Here is a 19,977-nt window from a genome sequence, read left to right as displayed (position 1 = left end):
TATATCCATTTGTATCAGAACCAAATAATGTTTAAGAACTCAGAATAGTAGTAATAAAATACATTCAGCTTCAGGCAACTGCGTTATAAATATTTGCATAATTTTTCTTTATTTTGAAAGATGCTCTTTCATTTTTTTATTACGGAATTTAAATGTTTTCGCTATTTATTTTCTTAATTTTAAAAAAAGTTCGGACAACTTTTTAACATCATTTTAAATCTTGCATTTGCTTATGTTACAAACGATGATATTCTATATATTATCAAATTCTTGAACGTGAGACACGTAATTAGTTTTGGACAATACATTATGGTTAATAATTCGAACAAAAATGCATACTGATAATTATTTATTATCAATCTAACGTTTCATTCATATACGAGTTTCTTAAAACATAAAACGTTTTACACTCCATAGACTGCTAGCCTGTTGAAAATGTTACAAAAATTGCAATTGCCGCATTTTAAATTAAATATGATAATAATAATAAATTCGGATCTGGCAGCGATGTTCATATTCGAATTTTTAAATAAAAATAACAAATTTTTACATGAAAATTTACTTTGAAGGGGGGGGGGAGAACCCCGTATATGTTTTAATCTACTACAGATTTCTCAGATTGTATTGAACCTGAATTGCAATTATAGTGTTTCGATAACTACAACATTAACTTTAAAAAATAACAGACCGATTTTCAAATGTTTAGATGAATATATTAGTGCCAATACCAACATTAATCGAAACAAGACCGTAGCTCCACTTAGACAACTTTAATTTGATAACGTTAGCGTCACAAATATTCGATATCGCGATTATAAAAACAAAACGTATGGATGTATTTCTTTTAAAAAACCAATCCCACAATCATTTCTGAAAGCTGCTGTATTTTTAGATTTTGAAAAAGAAACATTATCATGCTTCAAAACACATGAAAAGAAACAGAGAAAAGAATGGTGTGGAAGGGATTTTATTAAAAGCTTCTGGAGCTATTTATAAATTATATTTATATGCAACATTTTTTAAAAATGTTTTTGAAAACTATTAATGTGTTTAAGTTTTAGCTTAAAATAAAATTTAGTAATAGTAACATGACGATTCATTTTAAATTAGTTCAGAGAAACTAGTATTTTGTCTCAGACAGAAAATGTGAATGAAATTTTTCCAAATTGATATTAAATGTCAAAAATTATCCATGTGTCTTGAATCACCAGTAAATAGTTATATTATATAAAAATATTGAGTATATTAAGTTTAAAGAAAGAAAATTTTCTTTGCAACTTTTTCATTTCATATTAGAATATGATTACTATCTACATATATAGACTATGATAAATGTGAATGAATCAGCCTGAAGGAAAAATAGTAAAAGTAATAGCAAAGTGTATTGTTTATATTTCAAATCCTGCATGAAGACTTTTTTTAATAATTACTAATTTCATTGTTTCGAATATTTTTCACCTATTTATTTACTTCTATCCTATTACCCACCCTACAAAAGAAATTTACAATTACACATACTTCTGAAATAGCAGCAATCATAACTTTTACTATTTTAAATAATTAGAGAAATAATGAAAAGAAAATGGTGTAACTAGAAATATAAAAATATAATGTTTCAGAAGGAAATTATGAATTAAAAATATCTAATCAATTGTCATAATCATCTACTGTTCTATATAAAATATTATTAGAAAAATTAATTATAATAAACATATTTTTTAAATTATATATTCTGCAGTATCTTTTCAGTTTAGTAGTATTTATTTTTGTAGCCTTTTTTTTTTTGTTCAATATTTTTAAAATAATTTACTTAACAGCAGCTACAAATCAATGTTTAGAATTTAAACCTGTCAAAACTATAACTGCAACTTATTACAAATAAATGAAAGTTTTCAAAAAAATAAACAAACAATCAAAACAATCTTTGTGTGTATTCCTTTTATAACTTCTGCATAAGAAAACAACCCATTAATTGTTCAAGACATTTAGTATAGAGTGGAGTGACATGAAATATCTTATGACATATGTAATTGCTTATGTTTAATAACCACAAAGTAATTTAGATAATAAAAAAAAGAAGAAAATTAGCAGTTTTCATTAATAACTCAGTTTAATAATATCAGACATTTTAAAAATAATAATTTTGATAATTTCCAAATAAAAATATTTCCTTCATTCAATTGCAAAACATTTTGCAAAGAACTGCATTGTATGCAATGACAGTGAACATTATAATATATTTTGGTAATTATTTCTTTAAAATCAGATTCTGATGTATACAAAAGTAAAGAAGTTTTTTTTAAAAAGTATTTTACACCAATTTTTTATTATTTTATATTTTACCAATTATGTGATCAACAATAAATTTTGTTGACCAATTTAATTATAAATTGCAATCACCTGTATTTGAGGCAGTACATTACAAAAAATATGCTATAGGTTTCCATATGAATATTGAAATAGTTTTAATTTTAAGCATTTGGACAATAGAAGATAAATAGTGTTTTATAATATAATGTCCATAAAAAGCAGGTAATAATTTTAATTGCAAATTCGAATTAATAAAATTCAGTTTCTGAATAAAATATTATTTTTACTAAATGTTGAAACTACAGTGGATTTTTTTAAGAGGCAAATTTAGAAAACTTTTCAAAACTACAAGTATCACCAAAATATTTTTCCTTATCATAAAAATATATATATATATATATATATATATATTAAATTAGATACTTGTACTGAATTTATTCCATATATTTAAATAATGATACATTTAATAAATAGTAAGAACAATTTTCAGTTTTAAAATTTGACATCATAGATAAAATTTAAATAGTATGAAATTACATCTGCATATAATTCTATTAGCAGACCATTTTACATTCTTATATTAAGGATTAAACAACTGATGTCTCATATTGATAAATTAAATTATATTTAATTACAGAAAATAAATTCAAGCAATAAATAGACATTCATGCAAAAGTGCAAATAAATAAGTAATGTTTAAAAATTGAACCATTTTAAGTAGATTCTTATTTTTCAGAAGCATATAAATAAATTTTTCTGAATAATATAATACTATTTTGAACGTACTATTCACAGATAGAAATTATTTTTAACAAAATTTAAAATATTAACAGAATTTCACTTAGTGCAGTCTCGAAATAAATGTAATATAAAAAGTTATAACTGATTTAATTTTATTCGTTTTATGGGATCAATAATTTAAAAATTTCGTATTTAATCCTTTTATAACTGAAATCACATCGAAGGATGCGGAAGGAGGGAGAAAAAGCAAAATTTTAATCGGCACACCTGGAGTTTAAGTTTTTTTTTTTTTTTACTTCCCGTATTATTTGTAATAAAAAAAGACCGCATGGAAAAAATACAATCAATTTATTAAAAAAAATTATATAGAAATACACAGATGCGATACGTCAAAAAGTTTACAAAAGGCAGCGTAACTATTTCTTACCTGAGCTGGCTACCTGTTTTATATTCCTGAGGATTTCCATCCCACCGATTTTGTTTGACATCACGTAGCCGTCATAATAAAACCAAATATTATATTGTGGTCACATAATTCAAAAATTCTCACACTTGATTTCAATATCTATTTAAATGCAATGTGTTTCAATCAAAATTATAAATTTTACGTTAAAATCAAAATATTATTAAAACTCTGACATCGGTCGGTAACGATCTTCCCACAAACTTACTAATGCTTCAGGTAGAAAGCAAAGACAACACGCTAAACAAGTTCAAGTTGTCTGCTCAAATCCAGCTGCACTGTAGAATTATGGGTAAAATTTTTAAGGTAAACAGAATATAGCATTAGTATCTAAATTAACATATAGATGGCGTTATTCCATTGTGACATATTTACTTTTAAAAGTGAAATTTAGAAAGAAAACGCTGTTTAAAATATGTTATTTATAAATTTTTGTTTCGAATGCGTAATTATAAATATATAATACAAATTATATATATATATATTTAAAAAGAAACTCTCAATTAATACTTTGATCTTTATTTAACTGCAACTGTATTTTGCGGCGTAAAACTAAATAACAATATGACCGTGGATGTGTTACTGCAGATTGTTTATATAATTTTCATCATTAGCAATTAGAAAAGTAAATAGCTTTGAATTATGTAAACACATTTATTTTCTAATTGTATTTCCAGCTCTTGATAAAATATGAAAATTTTGTTTTCAGGTACTTTTACTAGGTTTTTTTTAATAGAAACGTATTCAAAATATAAGTATCTATCAGCACCTACAAATAATTTCATATACCATAAACAAAAAAGATTGGCAACATTATATCTCACTTGAGCTAAAATTTTTTAATTTGATTATAATTTAATTCCAATAAATCCATCACATTTTACTGGTTCGAATTTAATATCTAGTGTCATCCGATTTGATTTCCTTGCCGATTCTTTATTTAAATCGTAAAGCAAATTCTGAATGAAAAGTTTTTTTTATTTCGTAGTGATGTGAAGCATAAAGAATGCCTTGAAACTGACAAGAAATTCAAAACGTCAGAATAATAGATTATTTCATAAGAGAATATAATCAGTGCAATTTTTCAACGATAGTGGGGATGCATTAAAATGTTCTTTCCTTTTTTTGCCTATGGAAAATTTGATGATTATAAAGTTGTATCTTCTGCTTTGTATTTTCTGCTTAAAGTGTGTCTTTCTAAAATGATATTGCAAATATGGATTGAACTTTGATATTTCATTAACTAAGATAAAATCAACTGTTTTTTCTTTCTTGAAAAATGGAATATGCACAAGAATAAAAACTATAATTTTAACATATTAATAAAAACTAAATATCTGAAAAATCTATTTATTTAAACATCTTTCAGAAATTGATGTTTTATAATAGATTTTTAATAGGTTAATTTATTTTTTAAAGTTTTTTTCACAATAAAAAATAAAACAGTTATAATTTGAAACTGATTTTTAATATTGTTTTATTAATATCTGTTGTTGAAAATGAAAATAAACATTTCACATTCTTCGTAATCTATTTTTATTTAAATTTTTGAATGACTTTTTCATGATGTTATATATTTAGGGAGAATTCTGAATATTGACTCATTGAAATTTTATTCAATATTGAAATTGATATATGTACATTATTTAATATTTGAGAAAAATGGATCTTATTTACAACTTTTTTTTAGTGTTTAAATATGTATATGACTACTAGCCAAGGAGTCTTAAAAATTCCATTGGGCAAAGAATCTAAATTGATCATTTGTCAGGCTGAATCTGTTGATCAAGGCTTTATTCTATCCTTTTAGCTGGTATTTCAATCTTATAGTACAATTTACTATTACAAGGAGATGAACAGTGAAGTTTTTAAAAAGTGGTTTCTTGATTCACAAAGAGGTTTGGGTGAGCCATCTGTCATTGTTATGGACAATGTGTATTATCATTCTGCAGATGCAGAAATAATTCCCTGAATAAAGAAAAAAAACTAACATTATGGCATAGTTTCTCATAACGTCTTCTAAACCAGACCGGAAACTATTGAACATTGTAAATTAGACAAAGAAAAATATGGAGTATATGAGCTTTATCAGATAATATACGAAATGGGACATGAAGTGATGAGGCCTCCCCCCTATATCACTACCAATACATAGCAATTGAACTTATCTGGACACAGGTAAAATAAAAAAAAGAAAATTTTAAGATATTAGGAAATTGATAAAGCATTGTTAAATGTAACAGTGAAAGCTGGAAAAATATATAAAACACTCGAAGAAGTTACAAGAAGAGTACTTCTCTAAATTTGATGCTAGAGATGATTTAATTGAAAGGATTGTGATCAATTTACAAGATGACAATGAAAGAAGTTTCAATGAAAGCGAGGATGGAATTTTTTATGTTGGGAATTTTTAAATTAAAGATTTTTATGTTTATAATCTTTTTATGCCTTTTAAAATGAAATATACAAAAATTTATCTTGATGATCATAACTGTCTGAAAGTATATGCATTTATTTTTTAAATGTATGGATTTATTAAACTTTTGTACTATTAAAATTGTATATTTATTAAACTCTCATAAAAATTAAAAAATATTTTTTTTCTTTGCATAATGGAGTAATTATTTCTGCATCTAGTGAAGTCTTATTTTACATTTTAAATGTGTAGATATTTTTGTAAATAATTAATATTTGTAATGATAATATGTAAATTTCTAAGAGTAAAATTTACATTTTTTAAAAAGTGTGGCAAAAATGGGTTTAATGTATAAATGCAAGTTCTTTTCATTATTCTACAAGTTATCAAAGTAAAATTTTTATTAGTTTTTTTAAAAATTTATTAAAGACAGTTTCTCAAAAGTTAACAATTAAATAAAATTGTTAGCTTACATTGCCATTTTAAATTATAAATATGTTAGAGTATTTGTAAAGCCCTTATGAAATATAGAAAATCATTATGATGTTAGTATATTTCAGTGATATATAAACTTTCGAATACTAGTCAGAATATCCAACTTCTTGTTTCCTATTCCAAATTCTAACTGAAATATATTGACATGGGAAAAGTAAGATGTATCAAAACCATGGCAATGGAAAAGGAGAAAGTGTTTAGAGCGGGAAAATCCTGTGACCTTGAAATATTTATTTTATTTACACAGGCTATAAATATGTGAACAATTTAATTGGTCATTGATTATAGTTTGAAAAAAAAATATTCATTTTGCAAAAATATAACAAAATAATTTCCAGTGAAATAAAAATTCAAATGCATTATTAGAAAGTTGGTACCTAAAGGAGTAAAATAAAAGTGAAAGCAGGTCATTATAAAATATTTTTTGCATGTGTTTGACCACATGCTATTGACTAACTTTTGACATATCCACATGTTATTAGCAAACTTTAGGTTTATTAGCAAACATAGTTACGTTTTAATTATGACTAGCATGACTTTTTTGATGATTTATTACTGTTTGCAGTAAATTTATTATTGGTGATTAATCGCCGATGGATAGTTAATATGTGAGCATTAATATTTTGATTAATAATAAAATTAATGTGATATAGTTAAATATTATTTAGTTTATAAGGATTTTGCTTACTGATAATTATCTTTAGAGTGCTGTCGAAAAAATAGTGACCACATAAAGTTTTAAAGTAGATTGAATAATTGTTCATTAAAGCTTTTAATTTGAAAATGTTATCAAAAAGTTTTTGTGCTTGCATAAAAAAAAAATGCAAATAAATATTATTATGAAAAAAATCATATTAAAATTTGAAAGGAAAAGGGAACAATATGTCTAAAAAAATAGTTTCTCATGCTAATATTTGGAAGTCAATGTTTTTTAAATTTGGTACCAGTGAGAAAGGTGTCTTGATTCTTAAAGATTGTTTATAAAATAGGAATTGTCAACAAGTCTCAGCAAAAGGGAAAATCGACATTGTGTTGTCTATTCTCCCAAAGAGAGACAGTGGAAGAGGACAATAGTGTAGTGCATTGAGACAATAATCCATTAAATAATAATTTCACCATTTTTTTAATAACTTTAAAGAAAGGTCTACACAAGAATCAGTCCTTGACTTGGACATGTTTTTATTAATTTATTATTATTTTTGTGTGCAGTTTTAAATGAAATGCCCAATATTTTTTGTTTGGGTACACATTAAAAATACTGACAAAAAATTATATCATGAATTTTTTTTGCTGGCATTTTGTTTAAAGATTGAAACTATTACCAGATCGAGTACTTATCAGAATGGCACACTTATGAAGCAATTGGATTGAAAAGCACAAAAACACTGAGTTGGTGAATTTAACAGTCATGAACTTGGACAAGATTTAAAGACAATGGCAGTATAACTTTATTTTTTTTAATTTTAATTATTATTATTATTATTTTGCTGCTTAGCAGATGAAGTTCTAGCAGCATTTTTTATAATATAAGCTTTGGAAAATGCTCATATAATGATTACTTTTAAAATTACAGATTTATTTTTCTTTCTGATGGTCAAGCAACAGGCTCAATTTTTTAGACATTTTTAAAGATTCTTTGTTGAGTCTGTCACCAGTTTTAGAGCAGGGCACATAGCTTGAAAAAGATACAGTGGGATTACATTCAGTACTTAAAAAGGAAATTTTCCATATATTTATCTGAACAAGCATTTTAGTTAAGGTGCATGTATTTCAAATGATATTGCAGGGACATATGCTAGGAAAAGCTAAAACTATAGAATCTACACTCAGAGAAGCTATCTATATCCATGCAATCTGGAAGCTGAAGTGATTTTCATTTTTGAATTCAAATGGTTAGAAAATTATTATTTTAAGAATACGGATTGATTGAAGTTATTATTTATGTGTGTGTGTATATATTCTAATGTAGTAAGCTATAAAATTAAATTTCCATGGTTTGCATGATTCTATTTCTATCTTTATGCACTATCAGTTTTATAAATGAGAGATGCTTAGCTATCAGCCTAAGACTTAGTTTAAAAAAAATTTATATTATGTATATAGATGATGAAATCACAAGTATTTTTATGTATATAATAATCATAATTTCAATAAATATACTTATTTTTATTTTTTTGTAGGTACAACTATGGATCTGAGATTGAGATTGCCTGTGAGACTGTTGCCATCTGTTTCTATGCAAACAAAAATTACCATTATTTCAGTAACATTTGGACTGTCTCTTTTAGGATTTGTTGCTAAGTAAAACATGTTTTTTTCCCTTCCCATTTTTAAACATGATTGGTAAAACATATTTAGTTTCAAATATTTTAATGATATTTTGTTTTGTAATTTTTCAGTATGCTTAAACGACGCAAAAGAAGCAGACCAAAATCATTAGAAAATATTATCAACAAATCCAGGAATCAGAATATCTCTGCTAATGGAGGTAAAGTGATATTAATTGACAGTGGAATTTTATTATTGCTTCCTAAAAATTTTTTTGCAAATTCACGCACATGCTGTTCAATTATTTTATAACCAGACCCGATATAAAGAAGATTTAAATTAAACTGTATTGTCTCATTAGTAATATCACACATAGTCAATTAGAGAAGACTCTTTCCTGACAATGGCAGATACTTATCTTAATGGGATAACTATGTGTTTTTGTCCCGTCTTTTTCTTTCTTCATATGCATGATCTTACTAGCAGGGAGATATTTGGCTGAGTGTAAATGCTCTTTAAGAAGTAACTAAATGAAATATTTGTAAAAAAAAAAAAAATGAAAAGTAATAGCTGTCTTTATTTTTGAACAAATATAGCTGTCTTTATTTTTATAATAAATTTCATAAAACGAAAGAAGAAATAAACAATGAAGAACAATATTTTTAGGTTTATTTGGATAAAAATTTAAAAAGCTAATGATTTAAAATATTATTTCTGACCTCATTACCAGTTTGTATATTATATCATTAAAAAATATTATTTTAACTCCAAAATCATGATTTCTAGTCTTATAGAGATGCATATTAGTCCTGAGCTTCAAATGAAAATTTGCGTAGGCAAATTTTTTTTATGAGTCACTTCAATATTTTGGATGAAATAGAATAAATAAAAAAACCAAATAATTCATTCCTAGAAAAATATTTAAATAATTTGTCTAGAATTGTATGGATGTTTATATGTTATTTTATCATTTATTTAATTGCTATTCCTGTCTTATTCTGTTTTTTCATCACTAAAATAATGGTACATATAAAAGTTACTCTTATTTTAGCAATGAAATTATTTTGGGTATGTTATAGTACATTAATTCTTTTTAGATATTTTTATTCACTCATTTTATCTAATTACTTTTTTTATATCAATTAATTTCCCTCTTTATTCAAGTACATTTTATAAAACTGCAAATTTTTTAGCTATGATTGAGAATTATTTATATTGACAAAATGTTTTTTTTTTTTCCCTGCTTAATTCTGTTTCTTCAAAAGGATGTTCACTTTTTTCTTGAGAATATAACATAGTTTTGGCTAATTTATGCTTGCTAAACAATATCTAATTGATGTTTCTTAATAGTTGAAGAAATAATATTGAGCAGCTTTGATTTATTATTGACTGTAGATGTCATTAAAAAGTTATGACAGAAGAGAAATGTGCTTTATTTCTAAAGAAAGTTAGTTTTAGTACAAAATTCATTTAAAATAATAATGGGTATATAGCTACACAACATTATGAAAGTAAAAAGAAATATTGTTATGTCAAATTATAAATTTGCATTTATAATGAAATTCATTGATCAAATTGGTTCATGCTGACATCATTGATAATTTCTTTTCTCTCTCTCTCTCTCTCTCTCTTTTTAATTATCAGCTTGTTTTTGTGCTTGTATATCAAACAGGTATTATTATTAGTATCTGCCTGTGTACTTCAAAAAGTAAGGTAAAGTTATTTTATTTTTCATTCTCCCCCCTCCCCCCACTTTCTTGTATACAAAGTATGGCAAGCTCAATATTTTGACAAACTTCCCCATTCCAGACTTCATTGAGTTAAAAAAAATGGATAAATTTTTTAAAAAAAGTGTAGCATTATTTTTATATGGTGGTCTGTTTATAAACATGACAATTCAAAATATTTTGAACTCAAAAGATGAATTTTGGTATATACATTTTAGACAAAATTTGTAGATTTCTATTGAATTCTTAATAAAAGTCATTTTGAGGAAATCTGTCTATCTATTTGATTATTTGTGAATTCAATATCTACAATATCTAAAGAGCTAGGCAGTTTAAATTTGGATTTCAAACTTATCATCTAAAATGTCGATTCTTATCCAGTTTTGAACAAAATTTGTCAGAGTATTTACTGTCTGTATCTATTTTAACATGTTTATAAACTCAATAATTCATAAACACTATAGCTTAAATAAAATTCGCTCTGTGGTCTTATGACTACAACTATAATTCTATGTCAAATTTTGGTACCAGTTGGTCAGGAAAATGGTGTCCCAAATATTTAATCATACAATAGATTCAATTAAAATGCTGGATTCAACACCAAATCTTTATATTTCATAATTATTATTCACCAATTCCATACCAGACATTCAGTTTTACCAGATATATGATTTTTGTAGGGGATAAAACTTTTATTTAAAAATATGTGAGAAAGTTTTAGAGAGACCACCACCACATCATTTTTTTTTCCTTTGTTAAGATTATTTCTTTCAGGCAAACCAAATTCAGACTTCATTTATTGATGTCAGCATTTTATTCTCATTCTAACTATGAGCAAAAGTAAATGCTTTAATAAGGTACTGCTCAGAGTAATAATTACTTTGAGAACATTAAAATTATCAACATTGCTATGTGCCTGAGTATCAAAAATCTAAATAAATGCCTTTCTTGCAAAAGCTCAGAAATTGTTTTAGTCAGGCTCATTTCTTATTCAAGTTTTTATTAAAAAAAAACTTTTATGGCTTTTTTTTTTGGTTAAGATTTTAAAAGTTATAAATATTGAATTATGGTGATATTTTTTAAAACTTAAACAAAAAATATCCCCAATATTCATAACCATTGTTTGAGCAACATTACGTTCTATCAAAAGTTGGTTTTAAAAAGTTGTTTAAATTTATTATAACTAGTAAATGAGTGTCATTTGTGTACTACTTCATCTTATACTGCATATGCATTGAGGAAAAATAAAGTTTTTTAATTTCAGATTTGAGTGGTAATCCTGAATAAGTCTATTATCTGTCTGTTTCTTTTAAAACATTTAGTTCTTTGTAGAACCTTGGCTGGAGTTTTGAATTGAAACAAATGTTTGTTTTATACAAAAAAAAAAAAAAAAAATTATAATCAGCCGTTAAATTTTTTTGCTTAAGTGAATAATGTCAGATGTATTCATTAAGACTTGATTTTTTAAAAAAAAATCCTCTTGGCAATAAACTGATAATGAGCTGATCTAAACTGAATAAATAAATACAAAGAAAAATATTTTATTTGCAGTTAATATTTTATTCAAAGGAGACTGATTATTATGAAATAATGCAGAATATAAATTTTTATTTGTGAAAGGATATCTCTTTTTCAGTGTATTTTAGCTGCATGAAATCTTTTGATATTACATTTCATGCTGTGTCAATATTTGCTTTTAAACAGCTCTATGCAGGGCGATATTATTTAATAAGTAATGCGAGCAATTACCTAGAGGCCACAGTACTTTTTTTTTTGTTGTATTTCAAAGTAATTTAATTTCATTCTTTTATTAAATTAGGTTTGTGTATTCAAATGTATTCAATTTAAAATAAAGTATTTTGAATTTGGAATGCTATTGAAAAAGTATTTTTAATTACTTACTGTTTATTAGTCTTTTATTGGATTCTTATTAGGTGTACTTTATGATTAAAATAAGTGACTAATTTTATATAATTTAGATTATATTAAAAATGCTGTTATTTTCTTATAATTTTTTATATATAACTTTTAAATTCATGTTTTGAATTTCTTTATATAAAGATATGTTTTAACAAATTTTAGAAAAAATGATTCTTATTTAAAAGTTTGGTTATTTTAGTATGCCAAAATTTGCTATTTAAAACTGCATATACAGAGATTAAAATGCAATTTATAAAAAAAAAAATAAAAAAAAAATCTAATTTTGGAAATTAGGGTGGAGAAAAGGGGATTCACTGACTAAAAGCTTCTAAAAAGGTTAATTAGCCTTGTTTGATTTTTATATTATGAAGTAACTGGTTTTCAAACATACAGTAATTTAGTATTGTTATTATTTTTTAACTCTTCAGCTTTCTTAGATCCAGTAGTGTTGCGAAGAAGGCACATTCCATTCTTTGATAGATGATCGAATTATATTTTGAGAATTCTAAAATTGTTGAGAATAGTTGTATTTTCTTTTTAATATTTTTTAATATTAAATATTTCTATGACGTTGTAAAAATTTATAAGATTATTTTAAGATTTTGATATGTCATTTTTCTTTTTATTGATTAATAGACAATTAAAATTGAATTTTTTTTGTATCTGAAGTTAGTAAATTTCTAAGAATTTATATAGATTCTTCACTTAAAAATCTTTCTCTTTTTATTTGTTAAATGGATTTTTTTTTTCAATCTCAAAAAAGCTGCATGAAATTTAATTACTAACTATATAATAAACACAAAGGAATATTGCAAATTTTATCTCATAAAAAGACATTTCAGATGAAATTTAAATTGCTTTTATTGCATGCAATTTAATTTTTCAATATTCTCTCAACCAAAAGGTCTTAATGAATTTGATACTGTAGTTGTTTGGCATCTATTGCTGGTATAAATTCAGAGGAAGTGTTATTTCTTCCTTTCTACTCCTGTGATATTGTAATCCAAGTTGAAAATTATTTTGCAATCTTTCAGTGAATATTTTCTGGCATTCTTCCTTCATCTATATTAATGGTCGAAAATTTGTTTCTGAAGAACAAACCCCGATCTTGCCCCTGCTGACTCTTGGAAATTTCACTAGTTAACTAGGATCTTAAAGGTTACCAATTAGCAAACCTATATCATGCTCATTGTTCATAAAAAAATAAAAATAAAAGAACCACATTCTTAACACAACTGGTGAAACTAGAAGAGTTTTTCAAATATCAAATATTCAGAGACAGTTACAATTGTACCAACCATTTCGAATCCCAAGACACCATCAGTACAAAATTTGAATCTTTTTTTTCAGATGATGAATGAAAGAATAAAAAAATTAAACCACTATTTTCTCTGTTAAAAAAAATCTATTGTAAATTGGTTAAAAAAAACTATTAAATGTGTGATATGAAATATTGTACTTTTTGATGTAAGCACTTAAAGAGCACTGTAAAACCCATCAGTGCTTCTTTAAAATTTTAAATATATTATACAATTATACTTATTTCAGTATTAAATATCTCATAATAATAAATGCATTAGCAATTCAATAAATCAAAGAAACAATTAATTTGCAAAACATTTTTCAATGCACAATCACCAACTTCAACTTATACTAATGAATTACAGTAATATTATTGAATTTTGAAACAAAAGGATAGAAATTTGGGAATTCAAAAAATTCTATACAAAGTACAGACAAAATCACAGCATCCTGGTTCAGAAAATTTGATGATAAGTATAAAACTTTTTATCTCTAACATCCTTTATATCTTTCAATAACGATTATATTTCTTTTTACTTTAAAAAAAACTGAATGCTTGCTGTTATTATTCGAATTCCAAAAATCAAATAAAGATAAACTAAAATAGTCTCTTGTAGATAGCCCTTTTCTTCAGTTTTCTGTAAGATTTTTTTTCAATGCATCTTAGCTTAACATATTACTCAATACTTAGCCCGTGATAATAATAATAGATTCAAATCAACAGGGTTTATTCCATTCAGAAATAACCACATTAATTCAATAATCAAATAGTCATAAAAAATTTTCAGTGATATCTGAGGCACACACACACACATAAAAAACACACACTTTTGATTGGCATTAGTCTTGACATTAAAAATGCTTAAACTCATTGCATATAGACAATCTGAATTACAAACATCCCCAATTTGCATCACAGTTAACATCATGTAAATGATTCACAACTTTCTCCAAGAAAGGATATTTCAGGTAAGGTGATACTCAAATAAGGTAAATGCTACTTCTGATATAAATCTTCTTCGTAAAGGTTTCTCTCAAGATAGTGTGCTTTCTCTTATTCTTTTTGTTTTCTCATGAATGAATTTCATGAAATTGTGACAATATTTTTGTTTATTGTTCTCTTTCTCTAATGAACAATATTAAAATTAAGTTGGAACATACATTGTAAATGGTGTTCTTAATGAAAGATTTACATTAATGTTTAAAAAAAGTGTCCTTATAAATCTATGTATATAAAAAAAACCCAAAAATAAACTTTACTTCCTCATATAATCTATGCATGAATTACTTTTTCATGAAAAGAATTGGTTGAATATCTTGGAATTCCTACTGCAAAAATTAATTAAAAGGGTAATATTTTAAATAAAACCGTAGAAAAAAAAAGCATTAAAAAATTTTAGATCATAATTTTAGGATTCAAAAAACTAATATATAAAAATTTTTTTATCTGAATTACAATATCCTCACTGTTTTTATTATTTTCTATTACTAATAAGTTCTTTGAAACACAATTCAAACAATAACTCTGAGAAATGCCCTCAGCTGTGGGCTGTTAATTTCTAGAAAGATCTTGAATGTATACGCATCTTTCCAATTTTCAAAAATGTGATGTGGGCTTAAAATCTTCATCAAGCAACATTACATAATTTTTTTTTTTTTTTTTTTTTTTTTTTTTTTGTGAAAACTATTTTGGCAGTTGAATGTTCCTTTTTACACAGAAATTACAAATTATAACAATTTGGCATTTAAAAGATAAATCTATTTTGCTATTTATCCCATATTGTTTATATTCAAGATTCCAAGAATTGCATTAACATGATATATGTGCAAAAAAGCAAGCATGTGAATCAGCATGCTAATTATGAAATGATGAGTGCTATTCAGATAGTTAGATTGTATAATACTGTAATGTTACCTAATGGTGAAAAAAATCCCTGAACATAGTCCTGTGGAAAAAAGGATTAATATTAATAAAAAATATAAAATTACAAGTGCTGATATAAATTAATATAATTCTCAGTAAAATGAAAATGTTTCAAATTAAAAAAGAAAGGTGCTTTTTAAAAATTCTGCTTTACATTAATTCACATTACTTGTACTGTAATGATTGCATGTCTGCTTTTTCAGAAGTTATAAGAGGTGGAACTAATGTTGGTCCTCATCGACATAATCGTCAAGGCTCTATTTGTAGTGTTGATCGTCAGTCTGTTCGTTCCTTATTGACTGTCAACATGCCTATGGACCCTCTTGCAACTTCTGAACTAACACCTCAACAGTTAGGAACTATGGGTAATTTTCCTCCTATCGTTGTGCTAATATAAAATTTCTGAAGTACTCTGTTAGCCTGTTATATTGTTATTTTTTCTCTAACTCTTGGTGATGGAAATTCTTATCTTTTTTGCATGATGACCAAACAATCTGTTGATCATAAAACCATAATTTTTTGAAATTAAATTTTGGATCTAAGCATTTAGCATTCATTTAAATTTAATGGAACTCTTATCAAACCAAATTTAATGCTGATTATTATGGATATCAAATTTCTGTAGTTTAGAAATTTTTTTATTAGTATTATTTTAGAATTTTTACCTAATTTTAAATTAATAGAAAATTCTGAATTATTGCCTTTGTTTTTAAACTGTTTTGAATTAAAATCTGTGTAATTTAAAAATTATTTATATATTTACTTTTGTGTATAAACTCCTGGACTATCCTGATGCTGACGTGTTTTTTTTTTCGTTTTTTTTTTTTTTCTTCTTCTTCTTCTTCTGGAATGTAGACACATATTTATTTCCTGAATTCAAATATAAAAAGTATATATAATTGTCAAATATGGATATAAGTTGTCAAATGTAATCATTTCTAGCAAGTCAGCTATTTTTCTGTGTCATTGCAAAATAAATTTTATATACATGAGTAATATTGTCAATGCATGTATATGATTATATTCAAACTCTTCATTTCCTTTTCTCTTTTTTCATTTTTTTCACATACACAGTTAAAGTTCGTTGCATGTATGAAACATATTTTATTTGCAGTATAAACAATAAATATATTGAAATGCATCCGTGAAAATTATGTTTCTAATTATAATTTATTGTTTGTAATTATAACATTTTTTAAAATTTTGTTTAAAAGTGATAGATATTCTAGATTTACATTTTTAAGCTTCATTTTTATTTTCTACTTAAAACAGTTCTTATTTCAATAACATAGATGTTTTTTTAATCTTTATTTTCCAATTCTTTTATATTGTTTATATAGGTATGGAAGCTCTACAGACAGCTATAGCTTACTGGGAAGATGCTTTGAAGGCATATTCGGCTCCTCCTGATGGTCCTTTAGCTTTGGCAGTATGTATTCAATTTAAAAAAAACAAAACAAAAAATGTTTAAAACTGTTATTTTGAAAACTGAAAACAATTCTCAGAACTAATTTTATCTTTTCTTACCTGTTAATGCAATCAGAATTTTTGTTACTGAAGTTTTTTTTTTTATTATTATTATTATACTACAAATTACTACAATCAAATCACATTCCAAATTTACTATTTAATAAAAAATATATAATTATGAATGATTTTACTTAAACATACAGTATTCATCTTTTTGGATATGTTGATTATTGGTTTGAATTTTAATCCTATCAAAGATTTATTGTATATGCAAGACTGTTGCCTAACAAATCTTTGCAGACTGAAACAATCTCATATTGCTTCAATTTTCGCATATTGTGCTATGATTAATTTGATTATGCTAATTATTAATGCTCATTTAGATGCTACATTAAAGTTATTTAAATCAGGCATTATATTTTTAAATATAAATAGACAATAAATATCTGAATAGAATCTCCGCTTTTTAAGCTCTCATGCTATAAGCATATAAAGTGATTCACCCAATGATGACAGACTGAATTTGAATCAAGTCCACATGCACTGTAAATCTGTCATGGAATTGAACCACTAATCAGCAAAATCTTAATCTTGAATTGCTGCTTAAGTATGTTATGGAAGTCTGGAAAATAGGATGATTATTGTTGTACTCAAAATTGTAAATTTCAACTTAGTTGGGGTATAGTTTTTAAAGCAATGTGTATGTTTTAAAATTATATATAATGATTGGGAGCTAAGGTTAATCGAATAATTTTGTGAGTGAACAATTAGGAATATTTTTTATTCAAATTCTTTAATATGTGTAAGAAAATGTTAACCATTTTGATATAATAAGATAAAAAGCTATTGAAATTAATTTTAAAATTATGTTTCACCAAAGAAAGCAAAAATAAGTAAATAAATAAAAGGAGCAGTAGTTGTTCTTTGCTGCCTGATAAAGAAAGTGTAGGAAGTTCACAGAACTTTTATTAAGAAATCAAATAATGTTTAGCTTAATATAGATATAATTAACTTTAATTTTCTTTATTTCATAGTTTGCTAGTATTGTGTTGATTTAAGTTAATGATTACATTTTAAAATCAGTTTTATATTATCAATATATATTGCATATAGGGTTGCCATTTATGTAAATCAAAGTTATTATTGTAATTATTATTTTATTTTTGCTGTTTAATAGGATGCAGAAGAAGTAAACTTTACTCACATGCTAGAAAAAATTGTAGAGAAGGCCCTGGACTTACAAGAGAATTGTGTCCACTTGTTCTTAGACAGCAACTCTGTTCTCTTCAAATCTGAAACTCAGTCTGTTATCTCGTCTCGTCATGACAGAATCACTGAACCAGAGAGACGAACTGTCACCAGCATGTCTTCTGTTGAGAGCTTTGTTTCCGCCCAAGCCGAAGTAAGAAAGTTTTTCATTCTACTTTTGAATCGTATTATATTGCAAAGTTAAGAAAATTTTAGCATATTCTTTTGGATGAAACATTAGGATGATTTGATACATTACATCTCAAATTAGACTGAAATGATAACTTTTATTCAGATGGCTAAAATTATTAAAATAATTTTATAAAGTAATGGATCTGAATAATGTGTTAATTGAATTTGCAATTGTTTATAATTTCTGTAAAGTATAATTTTTATGAAGTGATGGAACATTTTTCAAACTCTGTATTATGAATGATTCATATTAATTGATATATATAATTATGGAAACAAAATATGGATGATATGAACAATTACAGAATCTGTGGAGAATCATATTATAAAAATCCAAAGGATATGAAAGTGATTAATAAAACACTTTTTGGTATTTGTAACTTTTGGTATTTTATTTTTTTAATATTTAATTTGCATTTAAAAATTTATTGCATTAGTTAAGTAAATTGATTATCAGTATCTTAAAATATATATTGTCCAGGATTTTCTGAATTTTTCAATAAAAGTTTGATAATATGCCATTTTTTTTTAATGCAGCTTTTATAGTTCCACACCTAATGGTAGTGACAAGTTCCGCCATATTATGGAGATGTATTGTTTAAACATAGATTTTATACTTTAAAATACTAACAAATATAATTTTTTAAATGTAGAATAAATTGCTGCAAAGGTTTTTTTATCATTTATAAATTATCATTCTTAATTATAATTGTTTGTACTAATGGAAAAATGAACAGAAAAAATAAAGGAGCAATTTCTTTTAGGATTTTTTTTTTTAATTTTAGTTTTGTATTTCTTGAAAAAGATTTATTCATTTATTTCAATCCCATTAAAGTAATCCTTAAAATACAATGCCCTAAATGCAGAGTTTCCTGATAATGCAAATTAAGAAACTGTTAAGAATTAAAATTTCCATATTTGGTCATTAGGTAATTTAAATAGTTTTGCTTGTTCTATCATACTACTCATGTTCTGGCATTGGGATATAGTTAGACATGGATGTATTGTAATATTTCATTTTTAACTCTCTAATTTCTTCAGGTATTTAAAAACTGAATACAACTGCCTTCTGACTTTTAAAATAATAATAATACAACTGATTCTGATTTTTTTTTTTTTTTTTTTTTTTTTTATGCATGTGGAGTGGTAAAGTGGGGCCACCCACCTTTTGCTCATTTCACTATTACTATGGTTAGTGGGGAAACTACAACATAGTTTTTAATTGATTGATACCACTCCTAGTTGAGCTTGAACAGGTGTCAATCTTCTTTAGGCTATAAAATGAATAACATGTAAATAGAGAACATTAAGGGTTATCCTTTAAACTTCCAAGTGAATTGCTAATGTCTCCCTCCCCTTGAGGGCATTTTTAGAGATAACTTACTATACATCCTGTGCCCTTTGTTTGTAAAAAAACCAGCCCTCCAATATAGAACTTGCACAGCCAGGTTACTCCAGGTTAGTTGTGAGAGGGTTAAAACATTGTGGTTGCTTTTACAAG

General features: G+C 25.4%; 2 protein-coding genes across 3 annotated transcripts in view; one reads left to right on the top strand and one right to left on the bottom strand.

Moving 5' to 3' along the window:
* The window catches only part of LOC129968562 (protein crumbs-like), a 90,636-nt gene extending 86,874 nt beyond the window's left edge, over nucleotides 1-3,762 (bottom strand). The window contains exon 1 of the mRNA XM_056082574.1: nucleotides 3,479-3,762. Within this exon, the coding sequence (XP_055938549.1) occupies nucleotides 3,479-3,539 (61 nt within the window). The 5' untranslated portion in view covers nucleotides 3,540-3,762. The remainder of the gene's footprint in view (nucleotides 1-3,478) is intronic.
* Nucleotides 3,763-4,057: 295 nt separating this feature from the next.
* The window catches only part of LOC129969689 (mitoguardin-like), a 28,786-nt gene continuing 12,866 nt past the window's right edge, over nucleotides 4,058-19,977 (top strand). Inside the window, exons 1-6 of one of the 2 annotated variants that reach the window (XM_056084360.1) lie at nucleotides 4,058-4,139; nucleotides 8,606-8,726; nucleotides 8,825-8,913; nucleotides 15,770-15,931; nucleotides 16,907-16,995; nucleotides 18,214-18,438. In XM_056084360.1, the coding sequence (XP_055940335.1) occupies nucleotides 8,614-8,726; nucleotides 8,825-8,913; nucleotides 15,770-15,931; nucleotides 16,907-16,995; nucleotides 18,214-18,438 (678 nt within the window). In that variant the 5' untranslated portion in view covers nucleotides 4,058-4,139; nucleotides 8,606-8,613. Of the gene's footprint in view, nucleotides 4,224-8,605; nucleotides 8,727-8,824; nucleotides 8,914-15,769; nucleotides 15,932-16,906; nucleotides 16,996-18,213; nucleotides 18,439-19,977 lie in introns of both variants that reach the window. The other variant, XM_056084359.1, reaches the window with a different exon arrangement.

Source organism: Argiope bruennichi, chromosome 5 (assembly GCF_947563725.1).
Source record: "Argiope bruennichi chromosome 5, qqArgBrue1.1, whole genome shotgun sequence".
Classification (NCBI taxonomy): Eukaryota; Metazoa; Arthropoda; class Arachnida; order Araneae; family Araneidae; genus Argiope; species Argiope bruennichi.
This window is presented reverse-complemented; position numbering and strand designations above follow the sequence as displayed.